The sequence below is a fragment of the Acartia tonsa genome, chromosome 3 (genome assembly GCF_053477335.1).
Source record: "Acartia tonsa isolate MP-2025a chromosome 3, ASM5347733v1, whole genome shotgun sequence".
In the NCBI taxonomy this organism is placed as follows: Eukaryota; Metazoa; Arthropoda; class Copepoda; order Calanoida; family Acartiidae; genus Acartia; species Acartia tonsa.
The window spans coordinates 21172434-21192205 of NC_137262.1; the positions used below are offsets into that span (position 1 = coordinate 21172434).

Consider the following 19772-nt stretch of genomic DNA (forward strand, 5'->3'; position numbering starts at 1 on the left):
GTTTTGAAAACTTTCATGAAGTATTTGATTGTGCTTTTAATTTACATTTTCCCATCAAAGAAGTTAAATTTAATAAAAATATTCATAAAATAGAGGGATTTATGACGGGAGGGCTTATGATTTCTAGACGAAAAAAACTTGAGCTAGGGACAATTTATTCAAAAAATAAAACACCAGAAAATAACATTGCATATACAACATATAGGGACATTTACAATAAGGCAATAAAAGATGCAAAGAAAATTTTTTACAGGGAACAACTTAATCAAAATAAAGAAAATCTAAGAAAAACCTGGCAAACTTTAAGACAAGTAATCTCAAAATCAAATGACAAGACATCGTGTATAGATGAAATAATTGTCAATGATACATCTTACAGTAATAATCATGATATTTCTAACAAATTTAATACTTATTTTACTTCAATTGCTGATGAAATTGCCAGCCAAATTAACCCTTCCCCACTTAATCCGTGCGACTTTATTCCTGATACAGACAGTGTATTTAAGCTAAGAGAAATAAATATTCATGTTCTTTTTAATTTAGTGAAAAAAATGGAAAATAAAAAGAGCTCTGACATGTTTGGATTATCAAATTGTTTATTAAAACAAATTATAAATAGTATTGCCGTACCTCTTGTTCACATTATTAACCAATCTATTAAAACAGGTCAAATTCCTTCACAATTAAAAATTGCTAAAGTTTTGCCAATTTTTAAATATAGTAACAGCTCTAAAATGGATAAATGTAACCCTGGCAATTATCGTCCAATAAGTTTGCTACCTATTTTTTCAAAATTGTTAGAAAAAATTGTATCTGAACAACTCACAAGATATCTTGAATTTAATCAAATTATCTATGAACATCAATATGGATTTCAAGCAAAAAATCTACACTACATCCTATGATCCACCTTTTGAATTATCTAGGACAAGCAAAAAATGAAAATTTAATTACTATAGGGGTATTCTGTGATCTTGCTAAATGTTTTGATACAATTTCGCATACAATTTTATTAAAAAAACTTAAAAAAATTGGTATACATGGATTAGAATTAGAATGGTTTAAAAACTATTTAAGTAATAGAAATCAGTTTGTTTATACAAATGGCGAAAAAAGTGATTTATTAGGAATCAGCAAGGGTGTCCCACAGGGAAGTATTTTGGGTCCAATTTTGTTTCTAGTTTATATCAATGATATTAAAAATTGTACTAGCTTAATGACACTACTCTTTGCAGATGACAGTAATTTTTTGATATCAGGAAAAGATTTGAATGAGATAATTGAAATACTCAACATTGAACTTAAAAATATCTGTGATTGGTTTCGTTGCAATGAAATGTCTCTTAATCCAACTAAAACTAAATTTATGATCTTTAATAAAAGGGAGGATTCCATAACTTGGGAACAAATTAAAATTAAATTAGATTTTAATAATGAAAATGAGAATGATACAGATAAAATTAGATATTTGGGTTATATCAACCAACAGAGTGAAATTCCTGCAATTAAATTTTTGGGTGTGTTTATTGATTCTCAACTTAACTTTAAATACCATATTGAATATTTAAGGAAAAAAATATCTAGAAGTTTGTTTTTAATCAATAGAGTTAAGCATATATTATGTGAAAAATCCTTAGTAACACTATTCCACTCTTTTATAAATAGCCATTTATTGTATTGCTTGCCAGCATGGAGCTGTGGCTTAGAATCATCTATTAAGCCTTTAGTAGTTCTACAAAAAAAAGCTATTAGAATTATACACAAATCCGCTTATAACAGCCATACGCCACCTTTGTTTAGGAAAATTAATGTTTTGCCTATTAAGGAGCTATCTATTTATACAAAACTACTATTTTTTTATGATTTTATTCGCTGGAGGCTACCAAATTCTTTTGATGGTGTATGGATTAGAAATAATCTAAGAAATCAGAGACAACTAAGAAATTCTAGTGAGTTTTATATTCCAATAGCCAAATTTAAAAAAATTGAAAGGTTTCCATTATTTTCATTTCAAAGACTATGGAATAATTTTTGTCATGAAAAAGATCTTTTAAATGAGAATATTCCTAAAAAAACATTTGCATTAAATCTTAAAGATGAACTTTTTAAATCTATATGTAATATTGAAGAATGTAATGAATGTACTTAAAATATATTGATTTGCCTGGATTTATTAAAAACCTTACATTATTAATTACAGAAATGGTTTTAAAATTTAAGAAAAACTAGCCTTAAAATTTGTTGTAACCCTTCTTTCCTTCTCTTTTTCCCCTGTCCATTTAATTTTACCTACATTTATTTTGACATTATTATTTCTTATTTTTCTTATTATTTTAATGCCAACCTAAAAAAGGCAATGCAAACATCTCGGATACGCATATTCCTACTTTTAGGGAAGCCTAATCAGTGCCACACATAACATCTAGTGTTAGTCATGCAATTTAAATTTATAAATATTATGAAAAATTGTAAAGTACACCTGGTACTAAGCAGTAGCTTGGTGTACTATTGTATGTACTGCTTCGTAAGACGGGGCGTAATCTGTCACTGAATAAATGTTTTTTTTTTTTTTTTGTTTTTATTAAGTAGTAGATGTAAAATTGTCCATAGAATTTAGATATGCAATCGTTTTTTTTTGTAGACCTCTTGTTTTTGAAGTAATTTAAGTTTTTTTAAAAATTAATTTTTTCAACAATTACTCAACAGAATTAAAAAAGTAAGGTGTCAAATTAAAGATCTTACTATTTTTGTTCATTATGGCTATTTCTTTTCTCTTTTTTGTTCCGTTTTAGTACCTTAAAACCGACTTATTTTTTTTAAAACTTAAATTACTTCAAAGATAAGAGGTCTACAAAAAAAAAAAGGATTGCATATCTAAATTCTATGGACAATTTTACATATATTACTTACTAAAAACACCGACTAGCTATCTTAAATAAAAAGCAATAAAGTTAAGACAACTTCTTTAGAGGATAATTATCATGAAGCTCTTCATGAAAACAAAATCCTACTAAAAATGCTTCTCTTTTAGAATTTTCTTTTTAGGATTAAAAACTCAAAATTTGCTTTATCCAAAGATGCCTCTTACAACAATGATTTAAATAGATTATTGAGTGATGAACTGCCAAATATGAATGAATCGGATAAAAAAGGTAATCTACTACAATGAAAATTAAATTTATGAAAATAAAAACTTTGTTTTAGAAAATGCTTTACTAAAACTCTTGGTTGGTTATCCCAAAAACAAAACATCGCTTTTATAGATATACAGATTAAAATTATTGGTTCAAAAGTATTTACACTGATAGTTTGAACCAACTAATTAAGATTTGATAAAAGTACCCAATAAATTAGCATACAACAATATAGAAAAAATGCTTATAAAACTGTTAGTATAATTTACAGTCCAATGTCCTCTCTTTCCCTATCTTTATGAAAACAATTTTACCTTTATGTCTAAAAAATCTCACTTTAAGTTGAAAGAAGTTATGGCAATTGCATCTTAATTCAAAATGAACAGTAACACATTCTTAAAATTAAGATTTATTTATTAATAAATGTAAGTTTTGATTTGTATTTTTTATATATTTTAGGAATAAATGAGTTAAGTTTTGTTTCCATGGCCCAGAGTGGATCTGATGTAAATGAAATAAGGCGGGGATTACAAATACAGAACCCAAATAATAATTATGATAAATCTCCAAATATCAATAGTTCATATCAATCAACATCTCTCCAAACTTTTCGGCGACCAATTGCTCATGGTCATAGTAATAACTATGGCGTAGAAGGCTTGGTACATCATAGAGAAGATATGTCTACCTTGCTAAGTGGGGAGCTTAAGGATGCACATTATCCGGATTTAAGGACTGATAACTATTTGCAGTTACAAAATTCAAGTTGCCAAGAGAATTATGAGTGGAGGGTTGATGCTGAGGTGGTGTGGGCTCAACAAATGGCTGCATGCAAAATCAATAGAAATGAAAAGAATATAAATAATAAAAACTCTCATAGCGAAATTGTCCCACATCCAGAAATGAAAGTCCTGAACAGGCACAAAAAGGTAAGTTTTTCTACGTTTCAGGTATTTTAAGTAATGCTCTTCTACAAATTGGAAAGTTAGAACATATGACTTAAACTTCAAATATATTTTAGTGACAAATCTACTCTAGCAGTATAAATGTGTGTCTTTCTCTCCTTATGTCTGTCCGCAATGTTAGGATTTGTCTCTAGAAACAATTAATGTCTTTTCATTCGACATTCCCATTCACTAACCCTTCCTTCACCAAAAAAAAAATAAAATTTTGATCATTTGCTGCAATTAGATAATGTTTTTATTCGCTTTGGGCCCAGTCTGGAACAAAGACATAAATTTCAATATTTAAATAAGACAAAAAGATAAAGTTTCATAATTGAAATATAATGATGGAAACAGGGGGGGAAGTTACAATGAAGAGAAGCTAAAGATTGGTAATTAATTACTTAATTTGCCAGCAGTGGACTCATATTGTCAAAAAAAAATTTACCCTCATCAGAAATCTCGAAATATCAGGCTGCCTTCTCAGTTTTAAAAGAAGTATAATAATTTTATAAATTTTAATTATGATTAAGTAAAGGGTTAGATTTTGGCCACTTCCGATATATTTTAAATGTTGATAATGTTTAACACATCTCCCTCCATGCAGAGACACAAGGCCAGACGGAATCTGGAAACTTTCAATTATAAAAACTAAGAAACTTTGGAAATAAGATATTTTCCTTAAAATTTGATAAAATACAGAGATGAAAATTGACAACTTTCATAATTAATTTTTTTGTCATTGGTTTTAAGAAACTAAAGATATCTTTAACACATCAACAAAAAATAGTTAACCCTTTACAGTCGGGCCCCTTGCCGCACCTTAATCGGTCGGGGGGGGGGGGGGGGGGGGCGTTCCTGTTAGAGCTAAAGGGCTAAATTTTTTTGTGCAAGTCCCCTGATAATGATATTCCGACCTTTTATAAGTCTAAGTCAATTTTCGCTTCCTTCACCCTTTTATTTAACAACCTTTGTTTTTAGGTCTTTTTTTTCTTAAAAATTACAAACGGCTATAATTTTCTTATTTTTAAAGCTAGAAGAATAATTTTTTTCCAGAAAATGTTTATCTTTATGTAAATTTTACATTAGAAATATCGAAATATAATTTTCAGCGGCCGCAGCTGTACTTGGCAGCTGCCAGCCGCCGAAGTCGGCGGTCGGCGAGAAAACGGCAGCGGATCTTTATGAAATTTTAATACGTTATGTATTTTTAAGTATTGCAATATCATTCTAATTTAAAACCAATAAATATTTCTTGTTTTGTTCTCTGAATTTAATTTTAAAATAGATTTTCAAATAATCATATAAATTTGAAGTGAGGTAAGTCAATAGCCTTATTGGACTGAAATAAGAAAAAAAATTTAATAATATTCAAATTGAAATGATAAGGCTTCACTTTCTCTGAAGGTATTTCAAAAGTTTGTGTGTATGTGTAATTCATGTAGGAACATAATTGATAATTACATAACTATATTAATGTCTGAAATAAAATTTTATTTATGTGTGAATTTATCATTATTGCTTTCGGGATATCTAATAGATTCGTAATAAAATATAAATTAGAAATAAAATCCCTGTCAAAAATGGTTTAAATAGTTACAGTTATAATAACCGTCCAAGCGTGTAGTAAAGGGGTATTTACCCCCAACATTTGAAACCTCTCTGCGTGTGTTTGAAATGGCAGTCTCCCCATAGATTATAGAATTAACTAATTAAATCGAACCCCCCCCCCCTCACTTTTTTGGTTTCAGGGGCCGAGGGGGTTGGCCTATTTTGGCAAATTCTTAGTCCTAGTGAAGGCGTAAAATAAAAAGTAATCAAAATAGTAGACATTTCCTTATGTTTTTTTTATATACAAGCTTCTTTTAAAAATCATAAACTGCGACCTTAGCATATCACGTCGGTAGGGAGGGGTTGGGTTCGAATCTCGGTCCAAGCCGTGATAAAAGTTGTACCTACTTCTGATATGTCAGATACGAGCTATTAATAGTAAGATCAGGCGGAAAGCCGTTGGCCTCAATTGGAACTTCTAGAAAAAGGTCATGCAATGAAATAGTTGGTTGTCTCAAAAAGTTGGGATGTTATAAGCCTTTGGACATACTATAAAGGTTTATCCCTACGTTGTTATCATCCGTTGATGCATGGGTATCGATTAGGATGTTTTTAAAAATCATATTCGTTTTGTTATGTTTGTATTTGTTTTATGTGTGTGTTGAGAGCATTGTCTGACCAAATGTATTAATCTCTTACAGAGAAGCTGTCAATATTACCATTATGTAGGAGAGCCTGTAATGTTCAACCATATATTAAGTGTCAAACCCTTTCACCCACTTGACTCTTATTATAGATATTGTTGATAATATGCAAGCTTTTTCATTTTGTGGTTCAGGCATTTAGTTGTTACTTTTGAGCAAATATAAAAAAATGAGTGTATCTTTTTCATTTGTCATTTTTATTATTTCATTAAACTAATCTTATTATTTTTACTTTTAGGTCTCTGAAACTACCTCTTCATACACAGCAAAATTTACAAAAAGGAAAAAATCAGGTACACAATTAATCTTTTATGAGTTAACAAGACATTTTCGAGTTACCCATTTAACAGTGATCGACAATGCAATTTTTCTCATAACAGGTTTGCTACGTTTAACAAGATGATTAAGATTAGAAGAAAATCTAGTTTAATTTGCAGATTATATTTGAGGGTAAATATTATTTAGTTAGTGCAGATAAAGATGCAGACCTGAGCAATGCAATGATTAGATTACTTTTGTTGCCTCATTGCCTGTAGGCAGCCACAAACACACACACACATCAACACTTTTCATTCCATTCAATACTTACATACATCTCTTATTACATACACTATTATATTAAAAAGAAACACATTATTCAAGGATTATCATTTAGTTTTTAAAGCTGTACCGTACTGTTACAGAAATCAGTGCAACCGATAAGAGTAATCCGTTACTTACGTGCGGCCTAACCTTAAAAAGTCACTTTTCTGTCAAAAATCGACTTATTACTTCTCTCCATTTCAGATTTAATGCCTTCAAATTCAGTTTTAGTACCACTGCCTAATTCTGGAGGAAGCTGCACCAACTATCCTCCATCTCGACTATTTGGTGCTCACCTCATTGGTGACACCCCCCATCCTTGCCAAGATGAAAGTGGTGCCTACCCCTGCCAAGAGCTGCCAAATCCCGGTGTACATGGTAAAAAGTGTTTAAATGTTGATCAACAACGAATATCCCCAAAAACTAGACAATTTTCTTCCTATATTAACTCAGGAATCATTCAATATTTAACTTTTAATAAGTGCAGTAGTTGTATTTGAGTAGAAAATTAAACAAGAATGAAACATTACAGATATTCTGTTTATATATTTCTTGATTAGGAATACCTTTTCATCACATTTATTATTAACCTAGAAAGATTTAACAAGCTATATATTTTTATTTATTTCATTTTAATAAATTAAAGATTAATATTTGTTTGATTGAAGATTGATAAAAACTCATTTTACAGTTAGGGAGTTGAATCCATTTTTATAGAAGCAGAAATATAATCTATGATTATGGTTTGGACCCTCTAAAACTGTAATCTACCTTTCCACTTTCCCCTCTCTTGTTGAAGATATCTTCAACGCCGATACGATTTTGAAATGTAAGATTCTACTTTCCCTTCTCTTGGTGAAGATATCTTCAACGCCGATACGATTTTTGAAATGTAAGATTCCACTTTCCCCTCTCTTGGTGAAGATATCTTCAACGCCGATACGATTTTTGAAATTTAAGATTCCACTTTTGCCTCTCTTGGTGAAGATATCTTCAACAAGAGAGACAAAAGTGGAATCTTATATTTCAAAACTCGTATCGGCGTTGAAGATATCTTCACCAAGAGAGGGGAAAGTGGAAGGGTAGATTACAGTTTTAGAGGGTCCAAACCATAATCATAGATTATATTTCTGCTTCTATAAAAATGGATTCAACTCCCTAACTGTTTTAAGTAGGATACATAGACGTCCAAGGGGGGGGGAGGGGGGTAATGGGGCGATGCAATGCAATATAGGATTTATTTTTTGTTTACTTTGTGTGTTTACTATTTGTTACATTTTCAATATCTGATATTTGGGCAAACTTAAATAAAATTCCTATGATTTGTGTTTACCTTCCTCTCTCAACCAACCAAATATCTGAGATACTCTGACCCAAATGTTTGGTTGATAAGGTCACAAAATCTTAGTTTATTTTTAAAAGCAAAGCTTTTCTATAATTAGGGTCAGTCCGTCCGTCTGTCCGTCTGGAACTGATAGCTTTTTTCGTTTATTCAGGCATGTTAAAATTATCCTATCGATTTCTGTATCAAGCAGTCTTTCAACAACTTTACTTATAATTTTGCTTCGACTCTTATACATTTATATTTTGATTATTCAGTTCTGACACTATACAAGTGCTAATGTCCGTTTGGCCTACCTTTTCTGTGCTTCGCTTTTATAGATGTTGTCATCCTTGTTTAGTAACGAAGTGCCCATGTTTGTCTGTCTTTCTGTAATGCACAAATGGGTTATAATAAGAAAGTAGATTTTTATTACTTTCTTACAATTATAAAAAATCTTTATTTCATTGAACTTTTATTAATATCTGCTATTCTGCCAAAAAAAATCGAATATACTCAGTTTGAAATATATTCATAAATATTTCACCTGGTTATATATTTTAGCCAAAAATTTTATTTAATTAAATTCTATTTTTCTAAACATACAAATAGGATAGAAAATACTCCATTTTCCACTTACTTTTTCTTTCTTACTTTTTTCGCTTTTATTATTTTCTTTTTCCTTTTTTTTTCTTTTTCAATATTTTCCTTATTATTAGCAATTATTTGACGTGCCTTTCACTTTTTACTATTTTGCTAGCTGTAATAGCAACATATATATTCAATTTTTGAAAGGTAAATTGTATTTCTAATGGAATTACTTCATTTAAAATTTTACCCTGTACTTTCAGCTAAGTCTGTCAAACTTAATTATTGTTTCCTTCATATTTGAACAATATAACATTAATGTTCTGTTCTTTTGCAATATTATTAATAATTCAGAACTGACCTTTTATTATTGCAGGGTTATGGACAAATTATATAAAAAAAAAGATAAATGATTGAACAGAACACACAATTGTACAATCAAATCTTTAGCATAATTACATTAAAGATCATGCGTTTCTGAAAAAATAATTGAATGGATGATGAATTTAAAGTTATTAAAAAAATTATACTAGGATGTAATAATTATATATATATATTGCTTCTTTCCTTTAATGTATGTATGCATAAATATTAATGATATACTCAGATTCTGGAGAAGTAAAGACAGATGCTATATTAAATAATGTTCCTCGTCCTTTGGGCTTCGATTACAGACTAAATCCATGTGAGTTTTATTTTATATTTCCATAACTAGTTTCCCTTTTGTTATAAATTTCAATATAAAGTATTAAAAAAAATATATGTTTCCAAACACATAGTTTACAAATTTCGTTTAATAAAATCCCTATGACAATATCAAAATGTTTGATACTAATAAAAACTTATTGCTCATTTTTAGATTATGAGTATCCGATTGGGATTTATATTTCTACAAACAGGTATGATTTTTATGCAACTTTTATTCTATATATTTTAGACCTTGTAATTATTGTTTCAATATGAAACATTACCCAAATAATTTATTTACTCCTGGTGATTTTCAAACACTGAGTGCCAACTTGCTTTCTAATTTCTATATCAATATGTCATTATGGTATGTGTTTTATTAAGTTAGTTAAAGAAAGCTATTAGTCAGGTTAAATTCACGTTCCTTTGATCAAAACTTGTATACAACAATGACTAACAATAACAAGTTTGAGTTTACTTTGATATGCCTAGCTGTTCTGCATTGCTGCTCCGGGCATCGTGTTTGTTTTCAGTTGTTACAAAGTTTGTGAGTGAATGTGTAGAAACTAATAACACGTGCTTTGTCTAGTAGCTACTCTTCTAACTGCCTGGACTACAAAGTCCAAATGCATTGTTTTGCACAAACTAAGTTAATCAAGTTTATAAAATGAGGAGAAATAAGACCCAAAAGCTTTTAATGGATCGCAAACAAATTATACACACTGTCGAAGTTTTTCTTGTAAAAATAGACCACTTTTTGTATTTTCGTTTTCATTTAATTTAACACACATATTGAAATAGAAATTATGAATAAAATTTGTATCTAATACCTAATAAGTTTGAAAGATGACACCATTGAATAAAATTTGCTAATTTTAGTGAGAATTGTACGGCTTCATTAGTGTCTTCAGTTCAATCTGATACTTCTAGAGGTAAGCAGTTTACATCAATTAAAATTATATTTTTTGAAAATATATAGAAAATATAAGCGGCACAGCAATAACATTACAGGTTAAACATAAAATAGCAAATTACCACACATAAATAACCAAAATATTTTTAGGCAAATTTATCAAATGTAACATTGATATAATGTATTTGTGTATATGTGTAAATTATTGAGACTCTGAATGTTATTTTTTTTACTTTTTAGAGTAGTAAAGATTTTTGAATCCTAAAGATCTTTGTGACAAACAGAATGTCTAATGACTAATTTTGAGAACAATAATTTAATAGTGATATTATTATTTTTCTTAAATAATAAATACAATAATTTAAGATCTGAGCTCCCACTGTAGCGAACCATCTCCTCAATCACAAGATTGGGTCTCATCAAGTTCAGATGAATTTCCATGGAGATCTCCTGTGCCACCTCAACTACATCACAAAAACAAATCCAAACATAAAGGAGACACAATTTGGATGAACAGTGGAGATGAAGTATCAGATTGTACCATAGGAGGGCTGGATAGTGATCTAGAAGTTGATGGAACTTTGACTGCCTGCTCATTGAGACCACTATGCTCTTCTGTAGGAGAAATTAATTCATCTATAAAGGTAGGATCAGATATTCAAACTTAGTCATAGTTTAATAATAAGTATTGCATCAAATGAAGAAGAATCAAACACTTCCCTATATGTACGTACTTATTTCCACTTTTCTCCAAAAAAGGGCACGCTTATAACTTAACCCCGCAAAAAATGCCATTATTATATTTATATTGTCTCTCTTTCTATCTCTCCCATTTACTATCGTGGTTAGATTAGATTTCTCCTGTTTGAAAATTTATATTCATCTATGCACAATGACCGTTTATGAGGCTTTTCAACAAGTAGGGTCGGTATTGTTCGTAATGAATAACTGGTATAGTCAAAAAAGACATGTTAGAACTGTTCTATTAACTTTAAAGTTTTCATGGTAAATTTTGAAACAGTTAGGTACAATGTAAAAAGTGTTATGAATCCTGTGTATTTATGTAATTTTGTTCAGACTTCTGAATTATGTCGAATATAAAAATTGCTGTTATCTGTCATTGTTCGTTTGTCTTGTGGTCTAATAATTTCAGCTTTGCTTTTAGTATTTGAAAAACATTCAATGAGTAAAAGTATATGTATGAGTATGAATTTAATTGAATTTTAAATAAATTTTTAAAGCGAAGCTTTTCTATATTTAGGGTCGGTCAGTCCGTCCGTCCATCCGCAACGGATAGATTTTTTCGTAAATTTAGGCATGTTAAAATTGTCCTATCGATTTCAAACTTTGCATGGTGATTCCTGTATTAGTTAGGTATGATTAAGAAAGCGTAGCAACTATATAATCATTACCAGAATGTCCGTACATCCATTTTAAGCATGTTGTTTTTTTACTTTTTTAACAACTAAATTTTTTGTGATCTAATCATTCGATTGATCTGATTTTTGATATACTGATTCCTGATTATAGCCGAAGCAACTCTATAATCAAGTCCTAAAAATGTAAGTATGTCCATAAAAATTATCCTGTATTCAAGCAGTTTTTCAACAGATCTACTTATAATTTTGTTTCGTTCGACTTTAATATATTCTGATTATTCAGTTCTGACACTCTATAAAAGTTAATGTTCGTCTGTCGTACCGTTTCAGAGCTTCGCTTTTATGAATGTTGTCATCCTTGTTATTCTTATAATGTGTTTAAGGAATCAAATACAGAGAGTTCACTGCATGCTATGACAAACACATCAACCCGAGCAGCTCTAGGCTCTTCATCTCCAACTCCTTGTGTGATTCCCCGGGGGGAAAGAGAGGAGTGTGAGGGACCCCTGCTGGATGGACACAAGTGTGTAGATGAAGAGTCTGTTAATAGTTATATAACCTCTGCCCCCTCGTCTGTGTGCACTCCTTGCAAATCTGCCTATAGCTCTCCTTCTTCTAATAAATCACTCTCCAGGTAAAAAAATATATCAGAAACATGCCAGTGACTTTACAATAGGCTTCAGGGTTGTGCCTGTAGGTATTAAGATGTCCCCTTAAAAGTTAAATATTTGTTATTAATATTATGCACGTAGCACATTTATATTTCTTGTCAGCTCCAGTTTTCCGCGTTTTCCGTTTTTCTGACACAACCAGAAGGAATACAGAAAAAACGATTATATGTACTTATTCTCTGTAAAAAAGTACATCAAATTTATAACAGGTATTTTTCATTATCTCTGAAAATACGGCATCTATGATAGGTACATAGTTTCCAAAAATGCTTTATGTGAAAAATGTTGTGCAAGAAAAATTAAAATAACTCTTCTATTATGTATAAAAAAATCGTAGAATTTCAATATTGATTTAGCAAAAGGTATAAGAAAAGTACCTTAATGAGTTTTAAAGGTGAAATGCTTTTTAGCTCCTCACAAAAGCATTTTTAGGAAACTGCAATTTGTCATTTTTTCACATTTCTTGATTGTGATGCATTTGCAGTAAAAGAATCTTCTTTAATAACGTAGGTTATAGTAAAAAGAAAAAAACTCCTTTTATTTGACAAAAAATCTCTAAAGACAAAAAAGTTATTGAAGTTTGAATATTTTTTATTAAAGCATTTAATTACAAATTATGGATAAATTATGAGTTTATATCTTAACCTGTCAATCAAATTTAAGGATTATAGGAATAAATGAGGGGTGGGGATTTACGAACATGAGCAATTTTTAAGGTCATGTTTCTTAAGTATACAAAAAGAAAAACTGAATATTTGTTTTCAGTGAGGGAATTTTAAATGAAATTTTTAGTGTAATTGGTAAAAAATTGTATTGGCCGTATAAAGATGTTGTTTTCAAGTGAATTTTTGAAAACCAACCTTAAGGCACAAAATTCTACCAGAAAATATTTATTGCTTTAAAATGCGCCGTTATTTTAAGAGATATTAAAAAACACCTGTAACAATTGCGATGCATATTTTTATAGAGAATATTGACATATAATTATTTTTTTTGTACTCCTAATGGTTGTTTCCCAAATTTGGAAAACGCAGTTTTTTTTAAACGCCCTGTATATATTCAATCAAAGAAACTTTATATTTTCCACTTTCACATTTGTATTTGTATTATTATTTGTAAACTATAAATTATGTAATTGTATTCTTTATATGAATACTGAAATACTGTTCTAGCTGTGATGCTGTCCAGTAATAACAAGATGATATATATTCAATTGTATTTTTTAGAAAAATTGAAACTGTTCTCGCTGTGATACTGTCCAGTAAAAACAAGAATGATATTATAATATAGGAAAAATGAGAACTGTTCTATTTGTACCAGTGTCTTGTAAGAAAAAGAATAAAGTAATTATATTATAGGGAAGTTGTGAATTGCTCTAGCTTTTCTTCTGTCCTCTGAAAACAAGAATAATATTATTGAATTTACAGGAATCTTTGAACTGTACTAGCTGTGATACTGTGAGTAAGAAAAAGATAATATAATTGTATTTCAGGGAAACTGTGAATTGTTCTAGCTGTGATACTGTCCTGCAACAACCAACAAAAATAAACCGAGGATCTCAAGTAAAATCTTTACTTTATATTTGACCCTTAAATCTAATTTGAATGCTGTACTTAAAATAGATAGGCTTTTTGTCTTGTTGCCAAAGGAAGATTCTTCAATAGGGGACACAGTTATCGGTTCTAGTTAATTTTAAACAAAAATAAGTTCAGAAAATATTCACTTACTTAATTTAAACATTTATTTGTAAGCTTTCTCTAGGTAAAATGTATTGTGTAAGGCAATACAGATTGTAAGATATTGGTTATTAAAGATTTTTTTCTTTTTTGTACATACATATTGTTGGGTTGTCCCACTTATATAATAGCTTATCATAGCTAGAAGCAAGACTGAGAGCTGAATATTTCATAACTCTAAAATCCTATCATTTTATACACCAGTTTCTATTCAATCCTTTTTTTATCATATTTTTATACGATTTACGCTACAAATCTAGACATTAAATATATTTTATATCCGTTATTTTGGTAATATCCCCCCCCCCCCCTTCGGCAGAACTATAAACTCTGGCCGCGGCGCTCGGCAACCCTTGCCTGCCTAGCCGCAGCGCTCAGCCCTTCTTCTGTTCTTCTGTCTGGAGAAGGCCGTTATTTTAAAAATAAATATGAAAAAAAAACAAATTCATTTATGGTTAGAAAAATTATAGAGGAAATTTTCTAATATGAAACATATTATTTTGCAAACGTTCATCTGTACGCCTGTTTTTTTTCGGTATAGGCTTTCTCGGTCTTTCCGTTTGCTTTGGGAGCATTGTCTACAATGGAGATAATATGATTCATTTAGCATCTAATCTTAAAATTTTTTATTTCTGCGGCCAGTCAATAAAGTATGGGTCAATAATGAATTAGGGGCATCTGTTTTATTTTATAAAAAAAATGTTCAAAAATTTCTCAAGAACTTTGTCAATGAGTCAATATTGTCCGTCTGTGCTTTCCAACTAAAGTTGATATCCTTGTTTCATACATATATTAATTTAATTGTCAAGAAAATAATAGATTTAGAATCTATTTATAGTGCAATGCAATTTAATATTTTTTTAAAATCTTGTGGCCATTACCAACTTTGAAACTAAACAAGGATGACAACATCCATAAGTAGCGAAGCAATTGTGGATGGGAATACGTGTAGGAGTAAATTTAAGGTGTATTTATTAAAATCAAGAATAGATTTATTGGAGAAAATAAACACGAAACCTTGTTTTATTTTGTATGATTAAAGTTAAAGTAAATTACATACTAGATGCACATAACAATGGGAAAAAAATTTTTGAAACTGTTAATGCAAAAAAGTTTTAAAATTGAACTAAAAAAATACCAAAGATTTGGGGAAATATGACAAACATATAAAAATAGCCCAAAACCTGCTAAAACGCCAGAAATTTAATTTTTATATCTTTAACTGAAAATGTTTTGAAAATTGGACCATAAACACCAAAGATATGGGTAAAAATGTGAAAAATATAAAAATAGCCAAAAACCTGCAAAAAGGCAGTCTGACTGTCATTGTTGTTTTCTTCAAACGACAGGAAATTTAATTTTGATATATTTAACTGAAAAAATTTCGAAAATCGGACCATAAACACTAAAGATATGGGGAAAAATGTGAAAAATATAAAAATAGCCAAAAACCTGCAAAAAGGCAGTCTGACCGTCATTGTTGTTTTCTTCAAATTACGGGAAATTTAATTTTGATATCTTTAACTGAAAAAATTTTGAAAATCGGACCATTAACACCAAAGATATGGGGAAAATTTGGAAAATATAAAAAATAGCCTAAAACCTGCTTAAAAGCACTCCGACCGTCATTGATGTTTTATAGTTAATTGTGCTCCTTAATGATGGGAATGTTGTCAAAAAATTTCAGCTCTCTATCTTTTATGGGAGCCGAGAAAATCACGTTTCCCCCAATTCATTAATTACGGACGGACGGACGGACATTGTGAATTATAGAGTAGCTTCGCTACTAAAAAAATGTAGGATTTTGCGCGAATAGTAGAAAACTCGTTGTTAATATAAATAAAACAAAACTCACATGAAATTTGTTTATATATTTATAAAATTTTAAATAAATATATGTACACATTTAAATATATATTTATTTCATTAAATGAAACAGTATACACGTTGCTATTTTTTTCAAAGGACTGTAGTGATATCTAAAGGAACGAACAAACGAACAAATTGACTAATAGACATAATTTTACTTATTATAGTTTTAAAAAATTTGGTAGCGCAGCTCCTGTTGTCCGCATTTTTAGTAGCGTGGGCTACTCTGTAACTAGGGTCGATACGTCCGTCCGGTTATATTTCAGAGTAGGTTAGATTTTCTTAGAGGTTTTATTAGGATAGATTTCACTGAATACTGGGCATATTTGACTATTTTATAACTAACGGGCATGTTTTACTACTGTATGAAGATAATTTTGGCCGAAACATGGTAAAACTTTACGGGAGATAATTAAAGTGTAATTTTATAACATTACACAACTAACGCCTCTTGATTAAAGTTTAATTATGAAAATCTTAATGTTTAATACTATGTTTTCGCTAATTATGAACAGTATCCTTGTTTTGATTTTATGATATTAATATTTGTTTGTTTAGGTTGATCTCTGTGTTAGTGAAGTAGAGACTGAATGTGAAGGCCTAGGAAGTCTAGAAAGAGAAGCATGCCCGCAATATTCAAGAGTTCTTTTCGAACATTTTATCAGAATTTTCTGTATATCTTTGCTAGGATAAACAATAAAGTTGCTTTTCTTTACAATTCTTGTAAATATAAATAATTTTTATAGATCTATTATTATTTCTAATGATAGCTATGTATTTTGTTAAGAATATGAGAACTTTTCTCCTCTTATATAATCTTTCTTAAATTAATTGATTTAGTTTAATTGTACAAGGAAGCAGAAATCACTTGTTTTCCTAGATTTGCGCGTATATCCATTTTCATTGACTCATAGCTTAGTGGCTGCGGTTTTATACAAAATAATATAATTATAAAGTCTGTTACCTTTTTATATGTTTCATCATTATTTGGCCAAAACTTGGTCAAAAATGCTCACAAAACAGACATTGTTCGACCTAAGATGCTCAAATAGTTCCTTTACAAGCCCAATCAATCAATACTTTTTTATACTTTTCTCTCATTTTCAAAGATTGATTCTGTTGAAGTAACTATTATTTAAGGAATTTATGCGTTGATTATACTGAAACATAATATTGGGTAGGAATTAATGATCTTCAAAAAATATTCTTAATAAGAAATTCAACCCCTATTGCTCTGGAGGACAGCTGCTGACCTCCAGTGTTCATGGTTAAGTGAAATACATGTTAAAGATAAAAAATTTGCCCAAAAAGTACATAAAAAAGTGTTTTAATGTACTAAAAAAATAAATTGTTTAAATTTAAATTTGGTGATGCTGTCCTTAAAGATGTTCTTACTTGTGGTGATGGTGACCCAGATGGTATTAGATTAGATAAGATTAGATATTTAAGTACATGCCCATTATAACACATAATCTATTGAACTATATTCCAATTTATATATTCGTAGGTGCCTCTAATCAAATAAAATCCCCTAATATTTACTCATGTTTTTTAAATTCTCAAACTCATGAGGTAAAAACTGTAGTTTTCATAAGATAGTAAATGTTCTTGTTATATTTTTTTATTGGAGGCTGCTACAAATAAAAAAAAATCAAACCTTGGTTAAACAGATGAGTTGTCAGGATGGTCATGTACTTTGATTCCATCTGGGTCACCATCACCACCAGTATGAGCATCTTTAAGGTCAGCATCCCCAAATCTGAGTTTCAAAAAAAAATTTCTAACACATAAAAAGACTTTTTCATGTGCTTTTTGGGCTAATTTTTATGTTTAACATGTATTTAACAAATCCATGAACAATTGAGGCCAGCAGCTGTTCTCTTGAGCAATGGGTGTTAAATTTCTTATTTTCTAAAAAAATTTTTACAGATTATTAATTTCTACACAATATTATGGTTACGTATAATCAATGCATTATACCCTTTAAGAATAGTTAATTTAACAGAATAAAACTTTAAAAATGAGAGAAAAGTACAAATAAGTATTCTTTCTGTTGATTTTATGGTATCTTTGCACATGAAAAGTAACTTGAGTATATTAGGTCAAAAATGGTCTGTTTTGTGGTCATTTTTTACCAAGTTGTAGCTAAATAATGTTGAAACATAACAGACTGTAATTATAATGTAACTTAACATAAAGTTGAATTATGTGAATCAGTCAGGCTTGGCTGTAGTTGCCGAGCCCAGGGTTTATTGTTTAATGAGGCTTTAAGACGCACACATAGTAGCAGGTTTTTCATGTGATTTCTATTTTCAAACTTTGAATTTATAATTGATAAAACATCAAACGTAATGATAGTCAAAATTAAAGCAAATTATATTTAATTATTTTTAGCACAATGAATAAATCTTAGCATTTGTATTTAACTTCTTTTCAAAATGTCTTTTATTCCAGGATTATAAATTCTGATTTCATGAAAAACGCAAATTTTCAAACACAATGTTTCTTGATTATTGAATCTATGACATGAAATAAATATTTTAAATTTAAATCTTGTATTTGAATATGCTTTATTTAGTGGTGAATTGTATGTGTCCACTGCAGACGCCTTCATCTTCTAAGCTTGGGACCAAACGAAGCAATTAGAAAAATTGCAAAAATTACCCAGCCATGATTTAAAGGGACCAAGAGACAACCAACCCTTTTTGATATAATCAAAAATTTTAATAGGTGATTACGTAACATTCCCTAAGGGTTTTTATTAGTCTGTCAACCCTTTTATTCCCCGCGTCGTTACAAATGGACTCATTGATAAAACGTTTATAATATGGCTCTACTGCCATAGGAATAATGTATTTCTATCATAAACTTACATATTAAAGTATCTTTGCAACTGTCGAGATTTTATTCTCTTAATTGTCTAAATCTTTGATATTAGATATCACAGGTGAAACTCTATATTTATATGAAATATTTGTCAGAGCAATACTGACAGACTAAGTAAATTTTAAACTGGATGCTCAACAGTACAGGATATCCTCAAACCTAAATTCCGCTGTCTATCTTTAATAGCAGCCCAGAAAAACACATTTCGCTATATCCATTTCTTAAAGTATAAAATAATATAGCTTCGCTATTTAAATCATCTATAAAGAAAGGGAATTTAAATGTTGTATCTTTTGTAGAGCTGAAAGATGTATCCCCCCTCCCCCCATAACATTACCGTTACCTAAGTATGTAGTTTACATTACATATATTTGAATACAATATATATATTCTCAACAAAGAATAGTAAATAATATTAATTAGGTTAGAGCCGTATTTGTACGTTCGTAAACTGAAAACGAGAAGAAAGCAAAGAAAATTAAGTTTATATGATATTTTTTAACGATATTTCCATTATTTTTAATGTAATGAAGTTAAGGGAAAAAAGTAAAATTTCCACAAAAAAAAAACATTTAGAAGATTTAATTAAAATTCTCAAAACAGATCCTTTGTAAAAATTGAAGTTATACTTGAGAAATATCCCTCTTTTAAGTTTTAAGTTTGCCTGATCTTTTCCTCTCCCTTCTCCGTTGCCGCTCACCTCCTTGGAGTACTAAAAAAACAACAAAAAATGAAAAATAGTCACAATATATTTTAAAATGTTATGATTTCATTTTAAAATGCATTATTATTTACTTTTAAACA

The 19772-nt window shown here is 29.7% G+C and overlaps 1 protein-coding gene across 2 annotated transcripts in view; it reads left to right on the forward strand.

Moving 5' to 3' along the window:
- Positions 1–18633, forward strand: part of LOC145313619 (uncharacterized) — a 32997-nt gene extending 14364 nt beyond the window's left edge. The window contains exons 3-13 of one of the 2 annotated variants that reach the window (XM_080153094.1): positions 3049–3155; positions 3597–4066; positions 6575–6629; positions 7123–7365; positions 9429–9512; positions 9687–9726; positions 10394–10446; positions 10794–11071; positions 12190–12440; positions 13970–14039; positions 16641–18633. In XM_080153094.1, coding sequence (XP_080009220.1) covers positions 3049–3155; positions 3597–4066; positions 6575–6629; positions 7123–7365; positions 9429–9512; positions 9687–9726; positions 10394–10446; positions 10794–11071; positions 12190–12440; positions 13970–14039; positions 16641–16775 — 1786 coding nt within the window. In that variant the 3' untranslated portion in view covers positions 16776–18633. The remainder of the gene's footprint in view (positions 1–3048; positions 3156–3596; positions 4067–6574; positions 6630–7122; positions 7366–9428; positions 9513–9686; positions 9727–10393; positions 10447–10793; positions 11072–12189; positions 12441–13969; positions 14040–16640) is intronic. The other variant, XM_080153095.1, reaches the window with a different exon arrangement.
- The last annotated feature ends 1139 nt before the right edge of the window (positions 18634–19772 follow it).